Source organism: Tamandua tetradactyla, chromosome 25 (genome assembly GCF_023851605.1).
Source record: "Tamandua tetradactyla isolate mTamTet1 chromosome 25, mTamTet1.pri, whole genome shotgun sequence".
In the NCBI taxonomy this organism is placed as follows: domain Eukaryota; kingdom Metazoa; phylum Chordata; class Mammalia; order Pilosa; family Myrmecophagidae; genus Tamandua; species Tamandua tetradactyla.
This window is the reverse complement of record NC_135351.1, coordinates 46336911-46360605: the sequence shown is the minus strand read 5'-3', so window position 1 is coordinate 46360605 and position 23695 is coordinate 46336911. Positions and strand designations below refer to the sequence as shown.

Sequence of the window (23695 nt, the reverse complement as noted above, 5' to 3'; positions counted from 1 at the left end):
AGATATCTTATGAATCTTATAATTGGAGGCGGTTTTATGGACCTTACACCTAAAGCAAGAGCACTGAAGAAAGAAAGAAATAAATGGGAGCTCCTCAAAATTAAACACTTTTGTGCATCAAAGAACTTCATCAAGAAAGTAAAAAGACAGCCTACACAATGGGAGACAATATTTGGAAACGACATATCAGATAAAGGTCTAGTATACAGAATTTATAATGAGATTGTTCAACTCAACAACAAAAAGACAGCCAATCCAATTACAAAATGGGAAAAAGACTTGAACAGACACTTCTCGGAAGAGGAAATACAAATGGCCAAAAGGCACATGAAGAGATGCTCAATGTCCCTGGCCATTAGAGAAATGCAAATCAAAACCACAATGAGATATCATCTCATACCCACCAGAATGGCCATTATCAGCAAAACAGAAAATGAGAAGTGCTGGAGAGGATGTGGAGAAAGAGGCACACTTATTCACTGTTGGTGGGAATGTCAAATGGTGCAACCACTGTGGAAGGCAGTTTGGCAGTTCCTCAAAAAGCTGAATATAGAATTGCCAGTTGACCGAGCAATACCATTGCTAGGTATCTACTCAGAGGACTTAAGGGCAAAGACACAAATGGACATTTGCATACCAATGTTTATAGCAGCATTATTTATAATTGCAAGGAGATGGAAACACGCCAAAATGTCCATCAACAGACGAGTGACTAAACAAACTGTGGTATATACATACAATGGAATATTATGCAGCTCTAAGACAGAATAAACTTATGAAGTATGTAATAATATAGATGGACCTAGAGAACATTATGCTGAGTGAGACTAGCCAAAAACTAAAGGACAAATACTGTATGGTCTCACTGATATGAACCGACATTAGTGAATAAACTTGGAATATGTCATTGGTAACAGAGACCATCAGGAGATACAAACAGGGTAAGATAGTGGGTAATTGGAGCTGAAGGGATACAGACTGTGCAACAGGACTAGATACAAAAACTCAGAAATGGACAGCACAATACTACCTAACTGTAATGTAATTATGTTAAAACTCTGAATGAAGCTGCATGTGAGAATGATAGAGGGAGGAGGGATGGGGACATAAATGAAATCAGAAAGAAAGATAGATGCTAAAGATCGAGATGGTATAATCTAGGAATGCCTAGAGTGTATAATAATAGTGAAATGTACAATGTACAAATTTTAAAAATGTTTTGGCATGAGGAAGAACAAAGGAATGTTATTACTGCAGGGTGCTGAAAATAGATGATATCTAATACTTTAAAATGTCACATTATGTGTGAGACTAAAGCAAAAAATGTTTATTTGTTACAACATTTAGAATTTGACTAGAGCATTTCCTAATATAACTCATGTAGTTTGATTGAATGTCATAAGTACTTGGAATCTCAGGTAGGACATGAGATTTTGTTGGTTTGTCCAGAGTGATCCCCCGATGAATCCCAGAGTGATTTGATCAGTGACTGGAAAAGTATTTGCAAGCTCCCTTCGGGGAACGGTGAGAGTGGGGAGAAATTCAACTTCCCCAAGTTGAATTCTTGATATTCTCACAAGCAGTGTGGACAACCAAAGCTATAGGCTGAGCCCCTAGTCTTGGGGTTTGTTCATATGAAACTTAACCCCACAAAGGATAGGTCAAGTCTACTTAAAATTTAGGCCTAAGAGTCACCCCCAAGAGAGCCTCTTTTGTTGCTCACATGTGGCCTCTCCCTCCAGCCAACATGACGAGCAGTCTCACCACCCTCCCCCTCTCTGCGTGGGACATGACTCCCAGGGGTGTGGATCTTCCTGGCAACGTGGGACAAAGATCCTGGAATGAGCTGAGACTCAGCATCAAAGGACTGAGAAAAACCCTAGAATGAGCTGAGAATTAACATCAAGGGATTGAGAGAACCTTCTCGACCAAAAGGGGGAAGAGTAAAATGAGACAAAGTGTCAATGGCTGAGAGATTCCAAACAGAATCGGGAGGTTATCCTGGAGGTTATTCTTACGCATTAAGTAGATATCACCTTGTTGTTCAGGATGTAGTAGAGAGGTTGGAGGGAATTGCCTGAAAATGTAGTGCTGTGTTCCAGTAGCCATGTTTCTTGATGATGATTGAACAATGATATAGCTTTCACAATGAGACTCTGTGAATGTGAAAACCTTATGTCTGATGCTCCTTTTAGCTACTATATCAACAGAAGAGTAGAACATATAGAATAAAAATAAATAATAGGGGGAACAAATGTTAAATTCAGTTTGAAATAGTGGTAAATGAAAGCGAGGGGTAAGGGGTATGGTACGTATAGTTTTTTTTTCTCTATTATCATTTTATTTCTTTTTCTGTTGTCTTTTTATTTCTTTTTCTAAATCGATGCAAATGTACAAAGAAATGATGAATATGCAACTACGTGATATTAAGAATTACTGATTATATATGTAGAACGGAATAACATTTAAATGTTTTGTTTGTTAATTTTTTTTTAATTAATAAAAAAAAAGTTAAAAAAAAAAAAAACTTGACAGTGGGAAGGGACAACCACTAGGCGAGACCCAGTGCTGGGAGGAGATGGCCCAACCTGCAGGGGCTTTGCCAGTCATGATCTGGAATCCGGAGAACTTCAGGAGAAATAGAGCCACCTTTCCATGATCCCTGATCCCCAAGGGCTGGGCGAGGCATGCGAGGCCCACCTACCACCCTGCTGTCTGTCCTCTAGCCTCCAGACAGGGCTACAGGCTTGTCACCAGTACAGTCCCAAGACCCAGCAGAGTGGCGGGTACAGAAGGCACAGTCACTAAACGTTTGTGGAGTGACTCAGCAAACAGGAGGCAGTGGAGAACCCACGGCACACGAAGCTCAGCCTTGGCACATGGCAAGAAATCGACACTTACAGAATGAACTGGACTTTCTAGGACATGTTTAGTCCCTGGGCACTGAAACTGCATACTCGGATCCACAAGTATGAGTCAGTGCGTTGACACAATAAAGCAAAACGATGGCAGAAATGAGCTCAGGAAAGGACAAAACCACATTCAGCTATGCATCTGCCTCTCCCCTGTGTCGAGGGTTCTTCCAAGGTCTCAGTCTGCCGTTCGTCCTTGTCTATCCTCAGAGGGCAGCCAGGAGAAAGTGGGGGGAGTAGTCTGGGGATACAGAAAACCAAATAATTATTTTCTTGGAAATTCTCCCTGAAATAACCATGTTGGAACGGCACAATTTAAAAGTCCAAGTGGTGACCGGTTCCATTGTGTAAAATAGTAACTGCAGGAGGAGCAGTGACAAAGCCTTTGGGGTCCCCTGGCTGTGCCCCTCCAGACCACCGAGCGATCCTGGGTGTCCATGGACCGGCCGAGCACAAGTCCTTGCCTGGAGCAGCCTCTGTCTGCACTTCTATGAGGGCATTGCAGCGCCCTCCTGCTCACTTCACTCACACTGCTCACACTTACACAGATTATGTGTCTCCCAAAACACCCAAGCTTGGAACCGTTGCCACTTCCACTGTGCCCACGAGGGGGGTGGCTTCACTTGAGACCACCCAGGAGGTGGCCGCACTTTGTTGCTATGGCAGGCTCAGGCCTCCAGCCAAAGCTCTGGAGCTGACTCCAGCTCCTTCACCTCCCGAGCCCCTTCCCCTGCTCCCAGAGCATTAGTTTTTAATTTCTTCCTTCTAAGGCTGTGACCTGGTAAGCTGGGGTCTTCTATGGGTCAGCCAGGTGGCAGAGGCTTTTCCACCTGACTATGCTCTGTCCATGCAGAGAGTCCCCCGTGCAGGTCAGCTCCCTGGTGCCAGCCCCTCTCCACTGCTCCATTTGGTCCCCACCTGCTGTGCCTGCCCAGTTGCCACGTTACTCCCGAAGGCCACGCCACTCCAGTAAATCCCTGCAACGAGTCTGTCTGTGTCCCTGCTCTGGTCTGTCCTGTGTGCTTCTGACCCTGACCCAACAGCTGCCCTTGCCCAGCAAAAACATCTGAAGTCGTGTCAAGGGAGGGTCTTGGGCTGCCAGTGCCCCCAGCAGCCCACGGCGGGGCGTTCTCTCCCTGAGCGGCAGCACGCGTGCAGGCCTCCCCCACAGGCATCTGAGTATGTGGCTACAGACCCCAAACTACAGCCCAGAGCTGCGTCTAAAACCCTCAACCTGCGAGCTGAGCAAACCCCAGGCTGGCTATGGCAGGCCGCTGTGCTGTTACTAACAGCTCCGCAGAGGGCCTGACCAGCTGTGACCAACGCCGAGCTTTTGGGAATCCTCCAAGAGTCCACTTAGCTTCCCATCTTCTTCTGAAAATGAGTAATTCGGAGTCGGGGGCGGGGGCAACAAGTTGCTTTCTCCTGAGGTGAGTCGTGGTGCCAAGGCCTGGAGGGCACCTGGGCACCTGCAGGCACATGCCGGCCTCTATGGAGTGACCAAGTGCCTTGAAGAGCCAGGCCCGCAGGGGGCTGTCGGGCTTCTGGGAAAGAAAACGCTGTTGGGGTGCTGGGGCCTGAGTCCGGCTTCACAAAGGCCCCACAGAGTACATGGAACCCGGAGCACGTCGGCAGGCGGCGGTACCTGTGCCAGGGGCTGGAGGGCAGTCCCCAGGCAGCAGACCCTGAGGACCCGGCACTTTCCGCCCAGCCCTCCTGGGGCGGCACCATCACCAGCGTCTCCTGCCCACACAGTACCGGCCCGAGGGGCAGTGCTGGTCACCCCACGCAGCTCAGCCAACGGATGGCACCTCCCTTTGATTTAAATTGTTCTTATTTTTTTAGAGAACCATCCTGTAATTTATTTCCTACAAAACTGATACTTTAATTCAAAAATTGCTTCACCAATCTTGTTTCCTTTCCTGGTGTGGGATGTAAACTAGGGTCCTTTGGAGAAGAGCTGCTGATGCCAGGGGAGAGAAAGTCTTCCAAGCCGTCTCATAGGAAAGAAAGGAAGAAGCCTAATCTGTGAAAACCAAGCCCTGGGAATTTCCTAGGCATACAAACAATCATCACATATTAATATTGGCATGCGAAACATTCAGGGGACACATGCTAACCAACTCTCTCAAATTAACAATATTCAATCTCAACCTCCACATTCATTTACCAAAGCCTGAGCCACCTAAAAATGAGAAAGCGCTGTGCTCCCAGGAGCCATGTGCTGGCACAAGTTTGCCAGGCAATGCTACGTGGGGCTTTACCAACAGCACTTATCCTGCCCCCACCCCTACCTCAGTCTTCGAGGAAGATGTAAGGATTATCTCCCTAGAGAAGGGGAAACTGAGGCTCACAGAGAAGAAGCAGCCTGCTCACAGGACCATGGCCAGGAGTGGCCAGGCCAGGGCCTCTGGTCTCTGCTGGTCCCTGTGCCTCCCAAGCTGGGATCACCACTGTGCTCTGTGACCCAGGGCTTCCCACGTGCCACACCAACTGACCACCTGACCCCACACGGACCGTGACCACCTGCCCATAGAGAATGGCCACACACAGGACATGCTAGAAACTCGGCCTGACTGGCTTTTTGACTATGTCTCAGGACCTAACATTCACCACACCTGCATTCTCAGATGCAATGATTTCGGTGCCTTTTATATTTCCTTGCATAATTACCTCCATTTTTATCAAACATTGTACTGACAAAAGTGGGGAAGCAAAACTCATGAGATGAATTGTGCCTGCCCTAAAGGCTGAGGATGTGATCAGGCTGGTGCGTCCCAGAAGCCCAGATCTTAAGTGCTTCCCAGTCCGCAGGTAAGAAGGTCCCCTTTTTAATGGTATTTCACAGATGGCACAGAAAGGTAGACAACACATTCTTCTTGCCACCTTATTTCTCCTCCATCATCATCTCCTCCTGTTGCCACATAACTGTGTTCAATTCTCCCCTTGGGGAAGGGAAAGGAAAGAAGTCAGTGCTCTCGTCACGGACTGCAAACCAGCTGACTGGACCTTCTGACCACCAGGCGTGGGGCTCCATGCTGACAGCACCAAGGGGCATGGGCTCAGTGTGGGCAAAGCTCAAGGGCCGGCACGAGCTCTGGGCGGGTGTGAGCTCAGGGCAGGTGTGAGCTCTGGGTGGGTGCGAGCTCAGGGCAGGTGTGAGCTCTGGGTGGGTGCGAGCTCAGGGCAGGTGTGAGCTCTGGGCGGGTGCAAGATCAGGGTGGGCATGAGCTCAGGGCAGGCACGAGCTCTGGGCGGGTACGAGATCAGAGTGGGCATGAGCTCAGGGCAGGCGCGAGCTCTGGGCGGGTGTGAGATCAGGGCAGGTGTGAGCTCAGGGCAGGTGTGAGCTCTGGGCGGGTGCAAGATCAGGGTGGGCATGAGCTCAGGGCGGGCACAAGCTCTGGGCGGGTGTGAGATCAGGGCAGGTGGGAGATCAGGGCAGGTGTGAGCTCAGGGCAGGTGTGAGCTCTGGGTGGGTGCGAGCTCAGGGCAGGTGTGAGCTCTGGGTGGGTGCAAGCTCTGGGCAGGCGTGAGCGCTGGGTTGATGAGAGATCTGGGTGGGCATGAGCTCAGGGCGGGTACGAGATCAGGGTGGGCATGAGCTCAGGGCGGGCACGAGCTCTGGGCGGGTACGAGATCAAGGTCACCTCAGCCCAGCAACCACCTCATAACTGCCTGCCCTCCTCCCCAAAACTGCGCCACTGCTATTAAATTAGACATCCCCTCTCCTGGCCAAATACTACCCACGTCCCCTGTGAAAGGCAGAGGCCACCTCTTCACTTGGCGTTCAAGGCATCCACGAAATGCCTGACCTATGCTCCAAGTTCTTAATCCCACTCATTTAACTGGACTTGACCCACTCAGCACCCTAAACACGACCCGTCCTAAACTCTAAAGCTGTTCAAGGTACTCACACGGTGGTGACGACGTTCGCACCGCTTCCGAAACTGTGCACACATCTCTATACACTCACCCTAAATCCTGACTAATATCTGGATACACTGACTTGCTTTTTATTAGGAACAGTAAGGATTTTTCTCCAATTCTTTTCCGATGTACTTCAGGATACAGTATTCTAGCTTCCGGGGACTCAGTCAAATCGAAGTTACTATGGTACGAACTGTAAGTTTAAAAACCAAACAATAAGGGGGTGCAAGGGTAGTTCAGTGGTAGAATTCTTGTTTGCCATGCGGGAGAACCGGGTTCAATTCCTGGTCCATGAATTTCCGAAAACAAACAAGCAAAACAAACAAACAAAATTCAACAAACAGCATGCAATAACGGGATGCTCATATGGAAAAATAATGAAATGTGACCCTACCATATATAAAACAAACAAACAAACAAAAGCAATATACTTCGTGCGTCATCTCACATCATTTTAAAAGCAACTGTTTTTCTTCATTCACGATACTCAAGTGTTAAAGGATGTTACCTCCAAGTGCCAGAACCTAAACACACACCTGCTATCACTGAAGACAGGAAGTGAGGTGTAAATTGAAAGTTTTGTGAAAAGGAAAAATGCTGGGTGGTAGATCATGTCTTAAGTGATATATACTTTTCTCGGCTCTTAACTAAAAATCCAGCTAACAGAGTGCTCTTGTTCCGACATGAGCCACCCAAAGCATCCTGAGATGCACAGACACGCGCAAGTGCCCCCTCAACACAGCCTGACCATCCACGGGCTGACCACCTGCTCCACTCAGAACGCCCCGTACCGTGAACCGCAGCGAGTTTGTCAGGAAGTCCATGCCAGCTCCAAACACAGCTCAGCAAACACTCGTCAGGGTCTCTGGGAATTCATATTCTAACAATTGGGAACTTGAAGGGGATGTCCTGCTTCCTATTACCTTCTCCAAATTTTACATAGAAAATTAAAAGCCCAAGTGGCATAGTATTTTTAATTCCATACAGCCTTGTACATGTTGAGACCCAATAAATGTTAACCAAATGTAACTGCACAATGCCAAATCACACAATTCTCACCCCTCTTATTTCCTGTGGGCTTGTTTAGTGAGAAACAACTTATATTACATTTAGCCCTCAGAACACCAAGTAAAGTGCTCACTCTGTACTTAGGGTCTGCCTGAATCCCTGGGTTAGAAGTTCAGTGGAGTTCGTGAGGTTTCATAAATACATATACAGACCAGCAGCACAGATGTGGGGGAAGCCTTCCCTGCACCAGGTGGCAGCATGCGACACTCCCACCGCTGGGTGAGTTTGCAGCGAAACTCACCTAGATCACCTGCACCTGGAGCCTTGTTTCTCATGAGACGACCCAGGGGGAAGGGGAGGGGAGGGGGAGGGATGACTCACAGGAGTTAGGAGGGGCAGTGAGAAGGTGGGTGAGGGAAGGGGCAGCAGGAGGTCCACCTCAGCCCTGCTGGACCCTGACGGAAGGAAGTCCGCCAGACCGCGATGACCTGGGACGGAAGGGAAGGCCTGAGTCTGCTTCCCTCCTCTCCATGGGGAATGCCCACACATGCGCACGCACAGCAGGCAGGACGGGGTCCTGGAAGGGCCTCTGAACAGACCAAGGAGGAAGTGGGGAGCAGCGCCACAGCCAGCCTGGACCAGGAGCAGCCAGGGCTGCCCAGCGCTCCCCACACCTACCCTCCCTTCTCGCCCCTCCCCCCTGCCCCCTTTCCCATCCCCCAGCCCCCCTCACTAACCCCCCCCCACTATCCCATGACCGTTTTCTTGGCAGGGTGGAGCTGTTCTTGACCAGAAAGGGTCACGTTACTGTAATCCATTCCTGCTGCATCACCTGCTGTGGATGGCCTTCGGGTCAGGGTCTTTACATTGAGAGCGACCTCCCTATTCGGGGGGCCTTACCCCTCTTTCCGGAACCCTATATGAGGGTGCCACACAGAAGCTAAGAGATGAACTCGAGAGACGCTCACAGAGAAACGCCCAACAAGGTTACAAAAAAGCTGCAGACGGAGAAGACGGAAGCTGAAGCTGTGGAACCCGGCGGAGGAGCCCAGCAGCCCCGCGCCCCCTCCTGTGGACAGGGGAACTGAGCTGCCCAGAATCGCCTTCACACGAGATCGCCTGCTGGTGCCTCAAACATTCTCAAGGCCTGAGCACTGTAGATTTGTGGGCTGATAAATCCCCACTGCAAAGGCTGACCCAATGTGGAATGTTGGATTTCGTCAGCTTTAACAACCCAAACAGGCTTACTTTTGCCATTTCACTAGTAACTTGCTACTGACTGACACCCGTAAGTAGCTGAAACACACCAGAAGCCCAGTAAATGTTTTTATATTTGTATTCTTACCAATTCCCTACCATTCACTCTCAGGAAAAAGTACTGATGCTACCATTTAATGCTTCCTAAAGAGTTACTAACTAAAATAATACACTAAATTACAATACCATAGAACCCCTATATATTGAGTAGTTCTGTTAAATACAGTGAGTTTTAAAAAAAACTATGGATAAAGCAAGAAGATGTCTTCATTTGAGCTTATTTTTCTTTTAAAGCAGTTTTATTGAGACATTCACATATCATCAATCCATCAAAGTACATAAGCATTGGCTCACATTTTAACTTTCTGAATGGAGTTTCTAAAGACTATTATCCCCTATGTCCTAAGACAATGTAGGGAATATAATTCAGCCACTTGGGTTTAACTCCGATCGTTCAAGAACTGAGCCCATCCAGCTGTCGGCCGACTGCTCAGTTGTCGAGTTCTTGTTTTTCACCTCATTTGCTAACATTGTTCAGCATTATCCGAGGTCTGTCTCTAGCTACCAGTCAGCCCTCATATAATACACTATTCTGATCCACAGAATAGCATTTGTGTGAGTGCAGGTGTGGCATGCAAAGAGAGACAAGGAGAGGAGAGGAAAGGCTGGCACCATACAAAGCACAGGGAACCCAGGTGGCTGCTTAAACCTGTTTATAATTGTTATCTTTGGGAAGTGCTTATTCAGACATGCAGAAGTTGTACTTTAAAGAATTTTGTATATTTCCAATTTCTTGCAGATGTATTATTGTAATTTGTGTGATAAAAGTAAACTTGTATCATTGTTTTATATTATATCATGCTTTGTTACATTGTACACATATTACAGCACACACCCACGTAAAATACGCCACAAATCCAGGCTTGCAGGGCCTGGAGGAGGCACTGAGCCCCTCCGAGAGGAATGCAAACTGCCTTTGGGGTCCACGGCCACTGCTCCAAGCCCCAGCTCGGTAACTCCTAGCTGCTCGGCTGGACCGGGTCTTCCTTCCATGATGGCTCGTCAATAACCAGCGTCACCGTACGAAGTGACACTATAATTCACGGTTGCAATCCACCATGCATAGTCTGATGGATGCTTCAGACCCCGAAGAGTGGGTGCCATGACCCCACCAGGCAGGGTGGGCTCTGAGGCCGCACACCTTCCGGAACAATTGGCTGTGCCTCTGCCAGCTGGGACACTGGCCTCACTAGCATGTGCACTGACGGACGCCACGCTTCCTGAACTGGGAGTGCTTTCTAAGTATCATTTCTGTGATAGCCAATCTCATGCTTTGCCCCCCACTACAGCTCGCAGTTGTCAGTGGCAAGGTAGATGAAGGATAAAGTGCCCTGAGCACCAGATGCGAGACTACTGATGCTGAATGATGCAGAGGAGCTGGCATTTTAAAACTTCATCAAAGAAATGAAATGGTTAATTCTTCCTTAAGATAAAATTCTTCTTTAGAAAAAAAGGTTTAAAAACTTCATGAGTCAAGTGAGACACCAATAAGGAATTCAGATAAAATCCCAAAACAGATTCAGGGAAGTGCGAGGGATGGAAGGACCACCTCCCCCCTGCAGCCAAGGGAGGACGCACGCCAGACGTCCTCTGCTGTGACACGCTTTAAAAAATTCACCCCCCACAAGCACATCCAGACGTCACAGAAATTCTGCTCGGTGCGATTCGCCTGTGAGTTCTATCCACGGCTTCTGCAGGCCCAGGAGACAGCGCGGTGCCCATGCGGGACGCGGAAATGCCGTGGACACGTGCAGAGAGAATCCTGCAGGCCCAGGAGCAGCTGCTCCCCCTGAGCCCGAATGCCACAGCTGCTGGAGCAAGGCTCCGTCTCCAGGGCAGGCTGACACATCAGGAGAGAAAAGCTGGATGCTACCTAAAAGGCAGGTACTGTGCTCTGGGTGGGGAAAGGCTGTGCCAAAGCCGCCCAGCGAGCAGCAGATCTGGCAGCGCCCAATTCAGCAGCCTCCGTGCACTCACATGCCCGAGCCACCCCCCAAAGGAAGACAGAGCTGGGCGGGCGTGAGCCAGCTCCTGACGAAAGGTACCCGGAAAGCTGCCATCAGAGCCCTGTGTCCAGGACCCCTGGGCCAGCTGCCCCCATGCCCTCCCTCTGTGCTCTCCTCCCAGCAGAGGGAGAAAGCAGCCCTCTTTCTATCCTCTCACCCTCCCTCCTGCCATGCTGCCCTCCCACTGCCCCCACCTCCACTGCCCTCCCTCCACACACTGTCCTCCCTCTTTCGGGGCCGAGGGGCTGTGGAGAGGGGTTCAGGTGAACCTCTCGAGCCCCCACAGGTCCCATGGCTCCGCCTGGGAGAAGCTGCCAGTAGGACAGAGTAGCAGGGAAACTGACCGGGGCTGAAATCGAGCCAAGGCCCATCGTGTCCCTGGGCTTTCTGTCTTCTTTAGAGGACGTCTGTCCCCTGCCCCTGCCTGCAGGACATCAGCACTTTAAACATGGGCACTGAAGACTCAGACGGCAAGAAGGAGGATCTGTGTGCAAATGCAGACCTCCAGCATGTACCCGACTGGCTAAGGACCCGAATCCTCCAGAGCTCCCTGGACACTCTAATTCCATGAAAATGCCTTCTACTTGAGTCCCTCAGCTTTTCTCCCCTGCGTGTGTCAATCTGATTGACATGTAGGAGTTCTCTCCTTCGCATGGGGCTCAAGCCCTCCCCTTTCTGGCAAGCATCCACATTTCAAAGTTTGTTTGGGGGGTTGTTAATCCCCCAGCATAATATGTTTTATTAAAGCAAACAAAAAGCAGCCATTTCTAGATTCTCAGGAGCAAATTCAGAAAAAGAAGCTGAAGTTGTTAATCCATATTTGAAAACCCCATGAAGATGTCTCAACTCCTAGAATATTCCATTGCACAGACACATGTTGCATGTCAATTCCAAGCTGGATGGGCCACGATGTGTCTCAGCCAGGAGCACAGGACTCACCTGCACCATCTCAGGTGAGAGAAGAGCTTCCGAAAGTACAAGCGGTGAGACCCAGACCGAATCGGACAGCGGGCATTCACTTGTGAGCAGGTGTGCGCAGCCCCGGGCACAAAACCGTCGACGAAACTGGGACTGGGCCCGGCTCACAAATGCCACTTTGTCTGGAAGGGGCCGGAGCAGAGAAACGTGCCACCATCTGCTTAAACTTTGATGCCTCCTGTTGTGGGTGAAGGCTGCCCTGACTCGCTGAGAAGGCGCCCTGTGCTCGCCACACCTGCCGCTCAGCATGAGCCCGAGCCCTGCTCTGCTAAATCACCCAGGATTCCCCACATCAGATGAGGCTCCCACAGGCGCAGCCTGTGCAGAGGCGGGCGAGACAGGTGAGAAGACCAGGCACACCCGGGGCTCAGACACACAGTGGCCCTGGCGCTGCCCGCTCTGGGGTCTGGACACAGTGTTACCACCCACAGGCCTCCCAGCTGGCTACCAGGAAATCGTGGTGAGTCACAGCGGCGTTCTCACCACTAACCCAGGGCCTGGGAGACAGCAGCCTGCACCTTCTCATACAGAGAACACCTGAAAAGGCCACGTTTTCTCTCTCAACACAGCCCTCGGCCTGGAGATGTTCATTTACACCCCCACCCATCCCAAGGTTCATCTTCCACTCGCTGTGACTTAGGGTCTGCTGTTGCCTCCTCCAGGAAGCCTTCCTGGCCTTTCCTCAGCTGGCTGTGCCCCCTTTTGTGTTCCAGCATTTTACAGTCTGTTCCCTTGACGCATGTGACCCTTTGCAGGCAAGGAACACATCTTTCGTCTGTTTCTGAAAGGGCAAAACCCCAGATATAAGCTCGATATTCACTGTTTTTAAAGATAATTACATGCATGAATGAACTCAGCTGCACTTCCTGAGCACATTTCATGGGCCCTGCACTGAACTCCAGGCTCTTGGCAAGTTGCTCAAGGTAGACACAAACCGTGCACTCCAACCGGAGGCTCCGAGAGGAACATGGGGGGCCTCTCAGATACCAACAATATACCATAATCAAGGGGGATTTAGCCCACATATGCAAGGGTAGGAGGGAATCAACATAAGAAAATCAACACATGATCATCTCAATTGATGAAAAAAAGGCATTTGACAAAATCCGGCACCTCTTCTTGATTAAAAAAAACACACAGAAAACTAGAAATAAGAGGAAACATCCCCAACGCCTCAACGTAATAAAGGGCATATGTGAGAACCCACAGCTCACATCATACCCAATGGAAAGAGGCTGAAACCTTCCCTCTGTGATCAGGGCAGGACAAGGTCGCACGCAGGACAAGGACGCCCACTGCCACCCTGTTATTCAACACGGTGCTGGAAGCTCAAGCCAGAGGCATCGGGGCAAGTGAAAGAAACAAAAGGCACCCAAATAAGAAGGGAAGTGAAACTGTGCCTACCTGTAGGTGGCATGATCCTTTACATAGAAAGTCCCGAAAAATCAACAACAAAGCTTCTAAAGCTAATAAATGAATTCAACCAAGTGGTACAAGATTAACATGTAAAAATCAGTAGTTTCTATATTTTAAATAAATAATCTGAAGAAATTCAAGAAAAATATTACAGTCACAATAGCAACTAAAAGGATCAAGTACCAAGGAATAAATTTAACCAAGGATACAAAGGACATATAAATGCAAAACTACAAAACATCGCTGAAAGAAATAAAAGGAGACCTAAATAAATGCAAGGACATTCAGTGTTCATAAACTGAAAGACTACATATTATTAAGACATCAGTTCTACTCAAAGTGATTTACAGAATCAATGCAATCCCAATCAAAATCCCAGCAGTCTTCTTTACAGAAACAGAAAAGCTGATCACAAAATGTATATGGAAGGACAAGAACTCCAAAGAGGCAAAATTATCTTGACCCTAACCCTAACCCTAACCCTAACCCTAACCTTCTCTTGAAAGAGAAGAATGAAGTTGGAGGGTTCACACTTCTACATCCTAAAACTTAATTCAAAGTCACAGCAGTCAAAGCAGCATGGTACCTGCACAAGGATAGACACAGAGCCCGGTGGAACTGAACTAAGAATTCAGAAACAGAACCTCACATATATGTCCATGTGGATGCAAAGTCCACTCAATGGGGAAAGAATCCTTTCTGCAACTAATGGTGCTGGAAAAACTGAACACCCACAAGCAAAAGGCCAAAGGTGGACCCCTACACCTCATACCATATATAAAAAGTAATTCAAAAGGGATCAAAGACTTACGAGGAACAAAACCACAAAATCCTAGGAAGAAAAAATAAGGGAGCACCTTCAGGACTTTTTGTAGGAAAATGGTTTCTTAGAATAAAAGCACAGGCAACAAATAAAAGACTAGATGAATGGAGCTTCACCAAAATTAAAAACTTTTGTGCATCCAAGGGCTTCATCATTAAAGTAAAACGACATGGGAGAAAGTATTTGGAAACCACATCTTATAATGGTTTCATATCTAGAATATAAAAAGAAACCCTACAAAACTCAACAACTTAAAGACAAACAACTCAATTATAAAATGGCAAAAGATTTAGACATATCTCCAAAAAGGATACACAAATGATTTCTGAAAAGCACACACAAAAAAGCTCAACAGCATTAGCCATTAGGGATGCAATTCATTCTTATAATGAGATATCATTTTATGATCAACGGAATGGCTACTATGAAAAAATGGAAAATAACAAGTGTTGGACAGGATGTGGAGAAATGGGAAAACTCACTCATTGTGGATGGGAATATAAAATGGTGCAGCGACTGTGCAGGAAAACCAGACAGTTCTCAGACAATTTGATGGAAGAATTGCCACACGACCTGGCAATCCCACCTCTAGGTTTATACCCCAAAAACCTGAAAGTAGGGACTCGACTAGATGTTTGCAAATGGATGTTCACAGCAGTATATTCACAATTGCCAAAATAGAAATCAATCAAGTGTCTATCAGCAGTAAACAGATAAACAAAACACGATGGACCCTTATCAGCCTTAAAAACACTGAAGTCCCGATACACCCAACAAGCGGGTGAGCCTGGAAGACAAGTTGAGTGAAATAAGCCGGACATGAAAGGCCAAATATTATATGATCTTACTAAAATGAAACAACTAGAATATAGAGTTGGTGGCCAGAAAACGGGCTACCCAGGGGGCAGGGTGCATTAGGGAGTGGGGAGTCTGCGCTTAACGAGAACAGAACTTCTGTTCCGGGTGACAGAAAGGTTTTGGCAGTGGCTGGTGGTGATGGCAGCACAGTATGAATGTAATTAACACCTTATATTTGAATGGGGCTAAAGGGCTTTAATAGGATACTAAAATAAAAATTTAATAAGCAAAACAATAATACTGCACAGCACACCGTGAGCCCCACAGTTATAACGATGAGGCCTCATTGTAACAGGTACCGCTGATGCAAATTCTTCTATATTTTCTGCATGATTTTTCTATAAATCTACAACTGCTCTAAAAAAACTAAAAAAAAAACGCCCATATAAATACTCAAGGGAGACCTGCTAAACACCAGCCAGTGCTGTAAGAAATTACAGGTGCTTTCTTTGCTTCTTTATATTTTATATTTCATTTATTTTATTTTATTTTTTAAAGAAAATAACTAGCCAAGAAACCCTTTGGGCTTAGGGTCAGTAAAAATGCAGTGTACACTTGACCTTAAAAACATAAATTCCACTTTCAATAGACGCACAGATTTGACTGTACTCGCCAAGATTTGTTCCTGGAGCCAACAGGGGGACAGGGCGCTTTTAGGGCTCTGGGCTCTTCCTCAGACCAGTGCTACGGCCAGGCCTGCCAGAGGGCTGTGCAGGGCTACAGCCAAGGGCCGAGCGGGAGTGTCCAGTCCTGTCCAGTCCTGAGCAGGAGTGTCCTGTCCCGTCCTGTCTTGTCCTGTCCCGCTGTCCTGTCCCGAGCAGAGTGTCCTGTCCCGTCCTGTCTTGTCCTGTCCCGCTGTCCTGTCCCGAGCAGAGTGTCCTGCCCCATCCTGTCCTGTCCTGTCCCGCTGTCCTGTCCCGAGCAGAGTGTCCTGCCCCATCCTGTCCTGTCACCCCGTCCTGTCCCTTGCAGGAGCGTCCTGTCCTGGCCTGCCCTGTCCTGTCCTGTCCATTCCCCCCTGTCCTGTCCCGAGCAGGAGGGCCATTGCACTCACCGCACCCAGGTCCTGCGACATGCGCCGTTGCCGCAGCTCTTCCACCTGCCCGCACACGTCCGAGAAGCAGGTGCTGTAGTAGGCTGCATACTGCTGGGCCAGGTCATCGATGCTGCCCAGTGAGCCATCCTGGGCAGTAAAGGAAGAAAGGAACAGCACAGAGGGTCAGTCCACCTCCAGGCCCGCTGGCCCCCATCACCGGTGGTGAAACCCAGAGCGACCCAGACACGTGGGTGGCCCCTAGCCAGGGGGCCAGTGTCCCTGCCCTGCCCCGCCCCCACCCCTGCCCAGCGCCTGTGGTCTACCCTCCTGGCATCTCCCGGAAGGCCCCAGAAATACAGAGGCCTGCGAACTGGCGCCCAGCATGGGGCTGGACCGGGGGCGCCTATCCCCACAGGAGCCCCTCCCAGTCCAGAGTCTGGACGCCGTCCCAGCAGCGGGCTGAGCTCATACCCAGACCCGCTCTTGTGGGCGCCGTCCCCGGGCGCAGGGACACACGAACCCAGGTTTTGGCACCGCCCCTGCTCGTGCGCCCACGATGGGCTCTGGGGTCCACTCCAGCAGCCATTCATTCTTTCGTTCATTCAGAGAGGACTGCCTCCCCTTTCCCCGCCCACATCCCCCTCTCAGGACCAAGGAAATGATTCCACTAGGAACATCTGGAAGCCACAAGGGAGACGGGGCAGCCCCGTGCGTCTCTAGGCGTCTGTACGCGCCGTTCCTTCCCAACCAAGGGAGAGAACCCAAAACTGAGACACTGAGGACCTTCTCAAAGCGGGGTCGGGGTGGGATGGGGCCGCCCCCGAGGCCTGCGGGGAAATCTTGCTGGGTCCCAGCCCCCAGCCTTTCCTTCACAGCATCAGCCAGGGCACAGCCGGAAAGCGCTCGGGAGGAGGCGGCAGGGAACCTGAAGGTGCGGTTCCTGCAATACAACCCCGTAAACAGGTAATCACCCTGGGATGAGGCTGACACACCTCCAAGATTCAGAAATCTCCACCTGCCTCCCTGGTGTCCCTGTCCGCCTGCCCCACCCCCAGTGCAACCTCCGACCTGCCCACCCGTGACCCAGGTGGAGCTGAGACCAGCCTCTGGCTGCCCCAGGGCCCATTCTGCAAAGGGAACCCCAACTCAGCAGCCTGCTTAGTCCTCTTCACCACTGGTCCCCACCCCAGCCCAGGGCAAGGCGGGAGCTGCCAAGGGGAGCCCGGAAGGTGGGGTGGGGGTGTCCTGAGAGCATCTGTCTGTCCACCCGCTGCTAAAAGCCACGCCACAAGAGCCCAGGACTGGCCAGAAGGTCCTGCTCAGTCCCCCACCTCGTGGTAGGGGCACTCGTGGAGCCTGCGGCCAGGGGATGCCCAATCCAGCCTCCAGGCATTGCCTCCTGTCACTCCACAGCCTCTGAGCTGCAGAGAACAAGCCCTCACCTCCGACTCCACTCAAGCTCATTTTTTCAGCTCACTCCCAGGGCACACAGTGGAAAAGAAAAAGGAGCTTGTCCAGAGCGTACCTGAGAGAGGAGGGACTGCGTAGGTGTGAGCTGCAGCCCTGAGGTGGCCCCCTCCCCTGGTGGGGCTGGGCCCAGGTACCTTACTTTCCTCACCCAGAAACCTCTGCTTCACCTCGCCAGCAGGCAAAGCACACCTGCCTTGGAGCAAATTCAAACCCCAATTTTTCCAGTAGCCGCCTGACCTGGGTAGCAGGGGCCTGAGCACAGGGCTGCTTCCCTGACACCCTGCTGGTCTCCATGGAAACCGCTCTCTCCCTGTCATCCCTCTGTCTGTCTCTCTGTCCCTCTGTATCTCTCTCACTCTCTGCCTCCCTGTAACTCTGTCCCTGTGTCTGTCTCTTTGTCTTCCCCTGCCTCTGTCTCCTCTGTCCTGTTCCCTGTCACATTTTCTGTCTGTCTTTGTCTCTGCATTTCTCTGTACTCTCTCCTGTTCTGTCTGTCTGTCCATTTCCCTATTCCCGTATCACTCTCTCTCTCTCTCTCCACCTCCTAAACACTTGGACTAGGCATCACAGCTCTAATGTCAGAACAGAGGTGCTCCAATCTGGAATTCTCTCAAAAATAACCACCTTTTACACCCGTGGAGTGTCCGACCTATCACAGCTGCCTTCTGTCTTGAACCAATTTAGGCTACCAGCTAAAATGTAGAGACAACTATTTAGACAGCGTTGCTCTGAGTACTTTTCCTCTCCCGTGCCATATATCCTAGGAATACTGAATTGCTTACCCAGTCCTGCATTTGCAAGTACTTATGAGCTTTTTTGCTCACCAGTGAAAAGTTAATTCTCTGTACTTCACTCCCCCTTCTTCACAACGCCCCAATAATTTGGGGGCCTGAAAACTAGATCTTTGCTCATGAGGACAAAAAAACAGAAGCTCACTATTCTCAGGCCAGAGCCGATGAACACGTCATGCCCTGCAGGGGCTGCAGCTCTCAGCAATTCCCACCTGGTGCCCAGGACACGGTCATCTGCCGCAGCCCAGCTCCTTTCCTTTGCCAGTTGCCTTAGAGATGTGAGTGAAACCCCCACAATTACACTTTCATCAGTCATGAGGATTAAAATGCCAAGATGAGCAAAAGAAGAGAAGAACGTGTGTGCTTTAAAGAAGGAGGTGTGGAAAGGAAGCCGATTCGTCCCAATCAAATAGAGGTGAAGATGAGTTTCTCTCCAGAGCCCTTTCTCCTGGGGGCGTCTGGTCACCTTCGCCGTGCCCTGCCCAACTCGCTCTCATCTGAAACAGCAGCGACCTGCTCAGAGGAACGACTCATTGCAGCGAAAATACCTGCAACACTGGCCCGAGAGCACCATGAAGAGGGCGAATGCTGTGGAGGGGATGGCGCCCGCATGTCTCTCTTAGGGGGTGCCACTCCGTGGGGGGCACAGGGCTAAGGCGCACGGGCGCCCACACAAAGGTGCAGCCTGCAGCCGTCTCTCATGTGCACAGCGAGCAGGGCCGGGAAAACACAGGCGCACACTCTTTTAACCCTTCCCTTTTCGGGAAGTCACAGTTCCTGGTCTAGAGTTCACTACTTGCCTGCTATGTTTCGTTTCCTTATTTTTCCCCTTTGGTTCTCACGTATTTGACTAAAGCACTGTTAGCTCAAGTTTAGGAAAAGGAGAAAAGCTTATTTTCCCAAAAGTATTTTGTTTTTTGTAAGTAAGTAAGTTGTGAAATTTTGAGTCATATTATCTTTTCTCTTAAGATATGAAAGACAATATTTATTTAGAATGATAAAAGAAATCACAACAAATTCTAATGTTTACAAAGATGACATATACCAAAACATCACAAAAATCCAGAAAACAACATATTGTTACTTAGTTGCCTAACATGCTTTTGTAATACTTTTTCCTACTTTTTTGGTGGCAAATTCTGATCACCCTATCACATGTCAATGATTTCACAATGTCATTTACATAGAGAAATGTCAAAGATAAGTATGTTTTTCTCTTGACGTGTTTGAAATTCATTTTTACTGATACTTTAAAAATTTTATTTCAGCTTCATATATCTTCCAGCTCTTGGATTCCTTTAAAAGACACATGTGAGACAGCTGATTTAATGTCTCTGACCATGAGTTCCTATGACCGATGTCCTCAGGGATGGTTTCTGGGAAAAATTCATTTTTCCTCTGAATGGGCTTTACTTTCCATTGTCTTTGTTTTGCCCCCAAATGTGGAATGGAAAGAGAAATGAGCAAAAAATAACAGGTTTTGCCTGAGGAGGGTTAGAATAACTGCCTCCCTTAGAACTGGTCCCCAGTGGTCTGAAGCAGCTGACCCAATGTGCTCAGCCCTCACTCCCCTAGTTTTGGGGGGACTAAGCCCTTGCAGCCCTGGCACCAGGAGCAGTGGCTGCAGCCTGCACACAATGGGGTGGGGGTGGGAGCCGCCGCAGGGAGGGGACAGTCACCAGATTTACTATAATTTGCCAACCTCTTCCCCCAGCTCTTCCCCAAATGCCATCAAGTGTTCCACTAGAATGCAAAGTTTCCAAACAGTTGATTCCAGTGGATTCTGCCTGTTCAATGTTTATCTAGTGGAGGTACAGGTTCTTGGGGCTTCCTACTCCACCATCTTCCTACAGTCCCCCGTGGAGAAGTTTCTCATACCACAATGATGAAAGGGAGAGCTCCCCAGGGCAGAGGGCACGAGGTTACGGCTACTCACACTCATCTCGTAACCTGACAGAAAGAAACAGCTGAAAGTTGACAAACCAAGACTCAAAAGGCACAAGTACACCTGGAACTCAACCATGGCATTCACACTTGTCAGGGAGGCCAGCAGGAGGCCAGCGATGAGGAGGAGAGAGCAAATGCACAGGACACCGCCGGTCCCCTGCGTAGTGACCTGAGACCTGCCCAAGGCGAGGCTGAAGGGAACCTGCTTGCTGCCAACTGAAGACTGTTAGGGACCCACATTCACAGGCCACAAATGGGTGTTTCCTTCCAAGGCCAGGAAGAATTCGGTGCACCCCGTCTGGAACACCGCTCTTCCTATACTCCTAGCTTTTCAAGCCCCTTTCACGGCCCAGCACCTCAGCTGGCTCCTCCAACCAACTCCTCGACCCCCAAACGCCCCTCCTCCCAGCCAGTGCAGTAAGAACCCCACGCCCGGCACTCCGAGGAGCGGGGGGACCTGCTGGTCCTTCGTGGGCCACATTCCGACCCGCAGTATGTGGGCCATTTAGACCTGAACCAGCAGCTCCTGCCTCTCCACCTGTCCACCTGCTGATGCAGCTACTCAGAACATTATGACATAGGTGTGACGTTTGAAACTGTTATGTACCACAGAAAAGCCAGGTTTTAGCCCTGAACCGATCTGTGGGGCCAACCTATGGTTCAGCGTAGGAAACTTGGACTGGATTGTTTCCGTGACATGTGGCATACCCGACGGTGCGCGTAACCTCTGACTGGATGGAGACGTGACTCTGCCCATCCCAGGTCGGCCCTGATAGTTTACTGCAGGCTTTTAAAGGGGAGACATTTTGGAGGAGGCTCAGAGCCAACATGAGACCCAGATATCTGAAGATGCAGAAAGAAAACGTCCCTGGGGAAGGTGTTTAAATCCAGAAGCTAAAGGACCATCAGTCGCCAGCCGCGTACATGGCTTCCCAGCTGACAGTGAGGTTTCAGTCCATTTCCTCTTCTTGAGTCAAGGTTTCTTTCTCTGGATGACTTAGTTTGGACATTTTAATGCTGTAGAACTGTAAACTTGTAACATAATATATTCACTTTTAAAAAGCCATTCCATTTCTGATTAATTCCATTTCTGTCAGCATTTAACAGCATTAACAATGGACAGTCAGACTTCCTGTTACTTGCCTGCCTACATCAAAATGATCTCAACTTCATCATCAAAGACTTATTTTGCCAAGAACAGGCTGTGAAAGTACCCTAAAAAGGATCCTAACTCTCTCAGCCAACTCGGCAGGTGAACTCAGTGCCTTCCCCACTACGCGGGACGTGACTCCCAGGGGTGTAAATCTCCCTGGCAACGTGGGACAGGACTCCTGGGAAGAGACGGGACCCAGCATCATGGGATTGGGAAAACCTTCTTGGCCAAAAAGGGGAAGAGAGAAATGAGACAAAATAAAGTTTTAGTGGCTGAGAGATTTCAAACAGAGTCGAGAAGTTATCCTGGAGGTTATTCTTTTTTTTTTTTTTTCTTTAAACGAAAATAATCTTTTTTTTAAATTTTTATTAATTAAAAAAATTAACTAACACAACATTTAGAAAGCATTCCATTCTACATATGCAATCAGTAATTCTTAATATCATCACATAGATGTATGATCATCATTTCTTAGTACATTTGCATCGATTTAGAAAAAGAAATAGCAAGACAACAGAAAAAGAAATAAAATGATAATATAGAGAAAAAAATAAAAATAAAAAATAAAAAAATATATAAAAAAAAACTATAGCTCAGATGCAGCTTCATTCAGTGTTTTAACGTAATTACATTACAATTAGGTAGCATTGTGCTATCCATTTTTGAGTTTTTGTATCCAGTCCTGTTGCACAGTCTGTATCCCTTCAGCTCCAATTACCCATTATCTGGAGGCTATTCTTATGCATTATACAGATACCACCTTTTTAGTTCATGATGCATTGGAGAGGCTGGAGGGAAGTGAGGGAAGTACCTGAAACTGTTGAGCTGTGTTCCAGTAGCCTTGATTCTTGAAGATGACTGTATAACAATACAGCTTTTATAATGTGACTGTGTGATTATAACAACCTTGTGTCTGTTATTCGTTTTATCCAGGGTATGGACAAATGAATAAAAAAATAAAAACAAAAATAAATAAATAACGGGGGGATAAGGGGTAAAATAAATTGGGTAGATGGAAATACTAACGATCAATGAGATGAGGGGTAAAGGATAAGGTATGTATGAGTTTTTTCTTTTTTCTTTTGATTTCTTTTTCTGAAGTGATGCAAATGTTCTAAAAATGATCATGGTGATGATTATACAACTATGTGATGATGATGTGAGTCACTGATTGTACACCATGAATGGACTGTAGGTGTGTGAAGATTTCTCAGTAAAAATATTAACAAAAAGAAGAAGGCGCCCTAAGCACAGGGGTCAGCCCTTACCTGTACACTAAAAAGACCTTGGAAGCTGAGAGTGGGGGGCCACCTGGGTGAACCCTGCTCCACACACATCACAGTACAAACCTGTCCCTTTAGGCTTACGATAAGCAAAAAATCTGAGAAGAATTCACATCATTCTGATAAGCCAAGTCATAATGACGAAAATATTCCTTTTTCCAATTTTCTCCCAAGCTGATAATTTACTAGCATCATCACTGGCTTTTCAAGACGGCTAATTCACACTTCTTTGAAATGGTAATTCACTTCAATCAAGAAATACTATTTTTACCATTCAGTTAGCCAAATCCTGTTTCTTTGAACTGTTTTTTACCAGCCAATATCTGCTCAGGCACTGTTCCATCCTTGTCCTTAGATTTATAACAAAACAATCACATAAAAAAGTTAGAACACGACTACTACCTACACAGACAATTAAAAAAAGGTAGTTGTACTTTTCTTCTCTGTGATATGGACAGGGCAAATATGTTTCATTGTTTGCCTCATTAGGGGGCCCTACAAAGCAAACCAAATGGACACAGCGCAGCTCTTCAACTGGTTAGGAGAAAATGGTGCCTCTATCTCCACTCGCAGAGCACAGCATTTTGGCAACCACCTTTCCCGCTGGGCAATTGGACACTGGTCCCCTCCGGCCCCCCACCCTCCACCCCTGTCCCTGTCCCTGCACCTCCAACACAGAGAGGCTGAGAGATCCTGGCGGAGCCCAGGCCGAGCTTCTTTGGGCCCCTCCGTCCAGCCGAGGCTGCCCCCACCTATGGCTCCCCTCC

The 23695-nt window shown here is 48.6% G+C and overlaps 1 protein-coding gene across 3 annotated transcripts in view; it reads right to left on the bottom strand.

Annotated features, from left to right (window-relative positions):
* SASH1 (SAM and SH3 domain containing 1) overlaps nt 1-23695 on the bottom strand; it is a 151130-nt gene that overhangs the window by 113577 nt on the left and 13858 nt on the right. For all 3 annotated transcript variants that reach the window (XM_077143425.1, XM_077143429.1, XM_077143426.1), the window contains exon 2: nt 16303-16431. In XM_077143425.1, coding sequence (XP_076999540.1) covers nt 16303-16431 — 129 coding nt within the window. The remainder of the gene's footprint in view (nt 1-16302; nt 16432-23695) is intronic.